Below are 8,481 nucleotides of genomic sequence, written 5' to 3'. Positions count from 1 at the left end.
GGTTACTGAGTCATATGTTTAAAAAATTACCTTTTAATGAGTTCTGATAAGTAAGATTCATGATAAAATAGGTTTTCATTTGTCATGTGACACAAAGCCTTTGGCAATGGAAACAGCAGGAATAACCTTGTGCCCTAAAGGGTGTAAGAAAATAGTGCCATTATATCTTAAATCAGCTGTTGGACAAAGGCCTGTTTTGTGACCACACTCTATGGATCATAAGTTCTGTCTGACTGAAAACGTATAGAATATACCCAGGGCTTCTATGTAGTTTTTCTTCTCTGTTCTTCCAGGTTCTCATCTAAAGCTTGTTAATGCCTGTCATGTTGCTCCCATAGCACAACCTTATACTCTGGTGCCGCCAGAGAGAAACGTTTGAAAGGGAAAGAAGAAGTAGCTCCTTACTCACCTGGGTCTTTTCAACATGATCAGGTCCCCTCTTTCCACCGTCTTTCTCTTTCTCCTTTCCCATGTTACAGAGATTTGAGTGAATGGAGGCCTTAGTTTATTAATTTTCCGAAGGAGTACACAGGTATATTACATGCTGCATGTGGCTTTATGAAGCAAAGCTTTACCTGAGAGTGTGTGGCATGTGTGTGTTACTGGGCGTGTACTTCAGAGAGAGAGGGAGAGAGAGAGAGAGAGAGAGAGAGAGAGAGAGAGAGAGAGAGAGAGAGAGACCTGTCGAACAGGTTCATACCTGAGCTCTTGAAGTAATTAGGAAGTGAGCTGCTGTAAATACAAAGCTCAGTGCCACTCCTTCCTTGTGAATGCAGCCAAGTTGGGGCAGGGAGCTGTTTACGGCCCAGTTTAACCCTTTTACAGTACCTTGTGCTGCTTTTCATTTCTGAAATAAGTTCTGTTTCACCACACTGTTATATGTAAAGTAGATCTGTTGGTGACCTACAGCTAATGACATAGTACTAAAGCACCTTAATAAGAAAAATAAGATTAAGTAGAAAAACAGCAAACATTGTCTTCCAAAACCAATTTAAACGGTCAACTGCAAAAAGAAGACTTGAAGGTGTAGATTTGACAGGTCAAGTGGCAGTAAGAACATCATTGCAAAAATTGTTAAAATTTTTATGAGATAATTTTGCAGTTTTTTATTAAAATTTACACTGTTTAATGTTTCAATGTACTTTGAAATGAAAACACATAAAGTGACACTTGCTTGCTTCAACCAATGTTAAGCTGTGCTTGAACCTTTGTCTTATGAGGCTCCTATCATGCAAGCTGCTGAGTCTCAGAAACTTCCCTGTTTCTAGTGTGGCTTTGGTCTGTCAGATTTGTACCTGACAGAGCTTCCTGAGTTTCCAAGTCCCTTTAGAAGGTGCAGGAAACTGTATTCACTGAAATCTTGGCTTTCTTTGCAGTTTCTGTAAAGGAAAGAGCTAAAATTTTAAGGGTTATTATGAGTTCTCAGTTTTTTTTTTGTTAATTACCTGTTTCTCACCATTATGTTAGCAATATTGTCCAAATAGTGCTTCATAGAATGTAGCAACACAGTTTGTTTCAACACTGCTTTAAACTGACAGAGTGTTTGTAAGTAATCAGCACAAGACTGGACACCTGTAGAAATTGTTAGCATCAATTTTCAAGGCTTAATTGCTTTCCATTGCTGCAGAAAAAATGTTCATTGTTAACCCTTTACTTGTTCCCTGAAAAAGGTCTTCTTGTGGAACTCTGAAAATTATATTATTTTTCAGTTTTTGGTAACCTAAACGTTTTTTAATGTCTGGCAGTTTATGGCTCACTTACCTTTGTACCATTTCATGGTATTAACAAGACTTGAACTGCTTAAATTTTGATAAAAACTGGAAGAGCAGGGATGCCCTTCCTGGGCATCTTATTTGGCTGGTATGGCGACAGTTATGGGAAGATACAGAAGGACTGATTGAGACTGTCGAATGCCAGTGATCCAATCTGAGAAAGCAGATGAAGCGATAACAACAGCCCCAACAACATGGCACCGGTAACCAGAGGAGAAGGGATCGCTCACCAGCTCTAATCAGATGGTACTGCTGTGCTGAGCTGAGACTTTCCATTGCTACCTGCCCGCAGTCAGAAGACCTGTTGGAATGTTGATAGGTACACAGCAAAATGTACCTTCATGAGGCCACATCTAACCCTTAGTTCTCTTTTAAGGTCCAGCTTGAATAAATGGACACCCAGTTCTCGCATTCTATGACTCCGGCAGCAACAGCTCCATTGTTGCAGGCTGCTTTGTCCTGTCATGACAATTAGACAGTAAACTGGCCAGCTGTTTGCTCATGAGGGGTCAGCTACGGCGCTTGTGAGTGGTGGTCATGCTGCAACCTCCCTATGCTGTGGTACTAAGTCATGACTGGCTATACACCAAAAGCGACCTGAACACACCAGGCCTGAACAAGATGATGAGCCAGGCCATGGGTGAAGACTGCTCACCCCTATGGAAGGTGATGCCCTGTCATGGAGGTGAACAGGTAAGAGTGTGTTGACCCAATATGATATGTCAGACTAGGACAGGACAGATGGCAACATAACATCAGCAGTGATTAGGCCCTGTGCAGCTCTCCTAGAGTAAGTGCATTTCTCCTGGAATCTCCTGGAATCATGAGACTGTGCTGGGAGACACAGCAAACCTTCAGGCAATGGCACGTACTGATGTGTCATCCTGGAGAAGTTGGACTACCTGTGCAACCTCTGTAGGGTCCAGGTATCGCCTGCCTCATGCTACCAGTAGCCAAATACAAAACTAGTGAAAAAACAGTCAGAAAAGATGAGGGTGGAAAAATGTCAGTGGCCTCCACCTATTAAACCATTCCTGTTTTGGGGGTTTGGGAGGTTCTCATTGAACCCCCCAGTGCACCTGTTGTTAATTTCATTAACACCAAAGTGGATGAAACTGATTAACAACCCCCTCTGCTACTTAACTGACCAGATCAATATCCCTGAAGATTCATTGACTTGATGTGATACTCTGATTCAAAAGTGCTCCTTTACTTTTTTGAGTAGTATATATATATTGTACTGTACTGTAATATTTTGTGATAAAAATGCTTTTTACGAGGGGGAGTCAAGCTAAAGTTAAAAAATGGGATTTATTAGAAAATGAAATGAACCTTAGCAAAACTGATAATGTCTCTTCTCAATTTAGTCTCCACCCTTCTCAATGCACTTGCGCCACCTCCCTGGAAGTGCCTGGATTCCAGCAGAATAAAAGGTTTTGTCTTGTCCTTGCAACCACTCGTGCACCCAAGTTATTGTCGAACACTACATGCTGAGGGGTACTACAATCACTAGTGCAAGTTACTGTGAATTGCTGGAGACCAATGTGAAGCCTGCTATTCGATCCAAGCAACGGGGACTGCTGTCTCAAGGAGTCTTTTTGCTGTAAGACAATGCCTGCCCACACACTGCTAAGAAAACCAAGGCCGGGCCTGTCTGGAGAAACTGAAGTTTGAGGTATTGCCATATCCTCCTTATTTGCCAGATTTGGCACCATGTGATTTCCACCTTTTTGTACGCTAAAAAAACATCTTGGAGGTCATCAGATCAAGACAGATGACAACGTAAAAAAAACAGTGCATGACTACTTGTGAGGATAAAACTTTGTAACTTTAGCTTGACTCCGCCTTGTACAAGGAAGGTTATTATCTGGACAGATTTCATTGTCTTTAATATCAGTTACAGGTAGATTTTATTACATGCTTGGCATCTCTGTCTGCCGTGGGCGTCTTCTACTCTCTCTTTCCATGGGACAGTCAGCTCGGTGAGAAGCAATGTTTTGGCATCAGTCTGGCAGCAGACATTATGTGACAGTCTCCTGGCGTAACTGGAGTTGTTGTCCGAGGTCGACTCTCATTTCCACTCCTTGCCAGGTACAAGTAATCATTATTTCAGTTCTCTCCCCTTACCTAATGAACTTAGTCATGTTGACACCTGTACCATCTCTATGATAGCACAGTCATACCTCCTGTGAAGATATGTAGGAGGCTTGTGTTTAGAGCAACGTAGAGGGATCTCTTTGGTAGCAAACCACTGATGTATGTTGCTATAACAAGTTAGGGTATCATAGGTGAACTGGGCTTATGGAATTCTCCACAGGTCAGACCAAGTAATTGGCTTGTCAGAGATGGATTCCCAGCTGTCCAGCTCCTTTGATGCCCTTGTGTCATAGCTGTGACCTTGGACTGCTCCTCCTTCATCTTTGTCGCCACGACTAGGTCCTTTTTTTTTCCTTTTTGCAGTCCTTGGACCAGAGCTATGGAGCCTCTCCTATTCCCTGTCCAGTGTGTCCTGTTTGAGACCTGCCTATGATGACTTCCTTTGTTAATCATTACCCTTCATTGAGGGCTTGAAGAATACTGCAGTAGTTAACACAGCTTCTTTATAGATACCTGCTTTCAAATTCTGGGTCTAGTTGCTACCTGGGTGGTGTTTGCATGTACTTCTATCTGCATATCATGTACTGGCAATGTATTATATTATTTACAAATTGTGTTAGGGTTCCGTGTCTGCGTGGGTTTCCTCCGGGCGCTCCGGTTTCCTCCCACAGTCCAAAGACATGCAGGTTAGGTGGATTGGCGATTCTAAATTGGTCCCTAGTGTGTGCTTGGTGTGTGGGTGTGTTTGTGTGTGTCCTGCGGTGGGTTGGCACCCTGCCCAGGATTGCTTCCCTGCCTTGTGCCCTGTGTTGGCTGGGATTGGCTCCAGCAGACCCCCGTGACCCTGTGTTTGGATTCAGCGGGTTGGAAAATGGATGGATGGATGGATGTGTTAGGGTTGTCCCAAAAAGGGAGGATAAAATGGTGAAGACATGCTGCCTACATAAAACGTTTAATATTTTATTAGTTAATTTAAATGAGAAAAACAATATTTTAAAATACAAAATCAATCAGAACTAAGAAAACAAAATAGATAAAAGAAATTACAACAAAAATATCTTTATGGCTAAATGTTGACCATCCAAAATTCAAAATCTTACTTAACAAGCCAAAATTTTAAAACATAAAAAATCACCAAAGGTAACAAGATCACAATCCTTACAAAAATAGAACCAAAGAATAATCCTACTAAGAAAAAATGCAAGAACAAGGCAGTTGTTGCAAGGGGAACCTTAAGAGATTTTTAGAGTCAAAGTTATTTCTTCACAATCTCATGGTATATATTAGCTTGCCAGAAGAAACTATATTCTAATGTAAAGCATCTTTAATAAATATTTAAAAATAACTAGCCTGTTCGTGTGTATTATATATATCTTATACAGAAAAGCTTAAAAAGCATACTGAATATGTCCACTTTGAAGTAGCAAAAGGTTTTGATTTAAGAAAACATGCTTTCTGAGGCATCCTTGTGACAACATGAGTAAACTGAAAATAATACATTTTATCAGATATTCTCGGTCCTGTTTTTGTTGCTTGTTTGCAGCAGCAATCGTGGATTGAATTATGACAACCCAATGCTAAACCCAGCCCATTACATTCTGTGCTGTTATTTTACAGAGTTCAGTGAGAGAGATAGACGCTGAGCAGCAGCTTAAAGAAAAGAGCATATGGTAGCTTCATTGCACTTTGTACACATAACAATATATCTGAACTGAACTGATTACACTGCATTGTATTTTTAATAAAAGAGTTTTAAAGAGCCAAGCCACCTTTTATGTGGCGCATGCTGTGCATGCTCAGCTAAAAAAAACTCAGAAAATGATAAAGGCAGAGTGTGCAAAAGCGCAGATTGAAGTACTACAAACCAATCATCATTTTTTTAAATGTATAATGATTTCTTTTGCTGACAATATGATAACAAAGGAACTGAGCACAATTCTTTCAAGTGAGTAAATTTATTGACACTGATGTCAATCAGTCCACAAATACACAAGGAGAACATGTAGACATCATGTTGAACTTGGCGCTGTGAGGCAGGAATGACAGCTCTGTGCTACTACTCTGTATGTTAGTGAATGTACTAAACTTCAGCCTGATTAAACTTGAGTTGATGTTGTAAAGTGGCTCAGGTGTGTGTGTGTGAAATAGTGTTCAGGTATTAACCAGGGTTAGAAAATGGTATGGTAATAACAATAACAATAATAAAATTATTGGGTGGCAAAGTGACGCAGTGGTAGTGCTGCTGTCTTGCCGTGAAGGAAACTATGGTTTGCATCTCTGTGGATTTTGCAGGTTCTCTTGTGTTCAGATTTCCTCCCACAGCTCAAACTACATGTAGGTTAGACGGAATGGCATTGCTAAAGTGGCTCAAGTGTTTGTGTGTGTGTGTGTGTTTGCCCTGTAATGGATTGGCATCCTATCAAGGGACCGTTCCTTCCATGCGCCCTGTGATTGCTGGGATAGGCTCCAGATGCCTCATGGCTTTGCCCTGGATAAACAGGTTAAGAATTGGAAGGATTGATGTTTGCATGCCTATCATGTTCTTGTCACTTAATTGCATACTACACACCTGTTCAATATTCTCTCTCACTGAAGTACACTCATGGAATTAACAGTCTAGCAGCAGCAGGCAGTATGTTTGTGAAATAAAGAAACAACTTTCATAATGTGAAAGAATATAAGCTATTGGAAGTGTGACTTTTCCAGTTGTCATTATCTGATTATTTACAGAACAGAGACAGTAATTCATATCTTGGCATTAACGCTCAATAATGTTAATAGTGCTTGCCGATGACTTTTGAGTTGAATCTATGCCCCTGAGATTGAAAGGCCATCATGGAAGAAATGAAGAGCATACTGTAGCTGTCTCCTTTTAAAATGGCTGAGTCTCACAACAATGCATTGCTTTTTGCTTGTTTACCTTCCCTTCTTAAAACAACATGGATATGCTGTTTTGCAATTTGTGTGTAATCTTAAGACGTGGATCAATACTTGATAACATTTTTGTCTTGAAATTATATGTTATGTATTTTACCTTCATAATAAAATGCAAGGACAGGCTAGTTGTTTATTAAAATTTACAAAATATGTCACTTTATCACACAGCTTCATGTGGCAAACAAATAAATACCGGGATTGTGAAGAAATAGTTAGTTTACTTTTTCATTATCATCTAAATTCATCCCTGCCTCACCACACCATGCTTTGCATAGTTTAGGCAGGTTGACAAAACTTCAGCTCCAATACACATGGGCCTGGGAAAAGTCCTATATATTATGAAAAAAGAAGGTCGATTATTAACTGAGATAAGTCACACCGTTTCTGTGTGCTGAACAGTCTGGGCAGGGACAGAGGCATTATGTCTGTAGTCTTTTATTTTTTCTACTAGTGAACTACCCCACTGAAAGTACTGTAAATATCACATCAAGAAAGCTCATCACGCTCTGCTTCCACTCTGAGGACAATATTTCCTCACATTTTTCGATCTGTTCTCCTGAATGTTATGATTTGAAGTTACAAGTATATGAAAAAGCAGAATGAGGCTCTTAAATAAGCCTCAGAGCAGGCCAGGGTCTGCACTGGTGTGTCCAAACTTCTTCTTCTTCTTCTTTCGGCTGCTCCTGTTAGGGGTTGCCACAGTGGATCATCTTCTTCCATATCGTCCTGTTTGCTGCATCTTGCCTTGTCACACCCATCACCAGCATGTCCTCTCTCACCACATCAATATACCTTCTCTTAGGCCTTCCTCTTTCCTCTTTCCTGGCAGCTCTATCCTTGGCATCCTTATATAAGCAGCATCTCTCCTCTGCACATGTCCAAACCAATGCAATCTCGTCTCTCTGACTTTGTCTCCCAACCGTTCAACTTGAGCTGACCCTCTAATGTACTCATTTCTAATCCTATCCATCCTTGTCACACCCACTGCAAATCTTAGCATCTTTAACTCTGCTACCTCCAGCTCTGTCTCCTGCTTTCTGGTCAGTGCCACCGCATCTCACTACTGTCCTGTAGACCTTCCCTTTCACTCTTGCTGATAGCCTCACCTTAATCCATCAATCTCCCACAAGCTGCAGCCCACCGAGGGACAGAAATGGAGAAACTGGCTTTAAAGTTCAAAATTACTTTAACAGAAAACAATATGTATGATGTCTCCCAAGGAGAAAATAAAACTCAAAAAACCTTTGACTTGAGGAGACAAACAAACAAGAGATTTTAATAAAAGAGCATTTATTTCAAAAATGGAAAAGTAACAAATGCTAAAAAGAGCAAAAAAAGGTGCCTGTAAAGGCAATCCAGAGCAAAAAACACGCAATAAGAGTAAAGTGAATCAAGAAAAGAAAGTGGAATTAATAAAAAACGGAGTAAATCTATAAGAATTACAATACGCACAACTATAATTCACCACTCTTGAACTCCTTCTTCTTGTAATGTTATGGCAAGTCAACATAATAGTGAATTAACTGGCATGGAACGTACGGCAAAGCATGAAAGAGAAAACAAAAATTTGACCTTACAAGATGAAACAGCCTTGTCATATATAAATATTAAAAATATGAATGAATAAATGAATATAAACTTAATAAATCACCGATTGTGAAATGCTGTACTCCCT

General features: G+C 40.3%; 1 protein-coding gene across 1 annotated transcript in view; it reads right to left on the bottom strand.

The window, feature by feature from the left end:
* The window catches only part of trpm4a (transient receptor potential cation channel, subfamily M, member 4a), a 135,425-nt gene extending 134,811 nt beyond the window's left edge, over positions 1-614 (bottom strand). The window contains exon 1 of the mRNA XM_028813580.2: positions 410-614. Coding sequence (XP_028669413.1) covers positions 410-472 — 63 coding nt within the window. The 5' untranslated portion in view covers positions 473-614. The remainder of the gene's footprint in view (positions 1-409) is intronic.
* Positions 615-8,481: the final 7,867 nt, after the last annotated feature.

Source organism: Erpetoichthys calabaricus, chromosome 11 (genome assembly GCF_900747795.2).
Source record: "Erpetoichthys calabaricus chromosome 11, fErpCal1.3, whole genome shotgun sequence".
In the NCBI taxonomy this organism is placed as follows: Eukaryota; Metazoa; Chordata; class Cladistia; order Polypteriformes; family Polypteridae; genus Erpetoichthys; species Erpetoichthys calabaricus.
The sequence above is the reverse complement of the archived record's forward strand: the minus strand, read 5'-3'. Positions and strand labels throughout refer to the sequence as shown.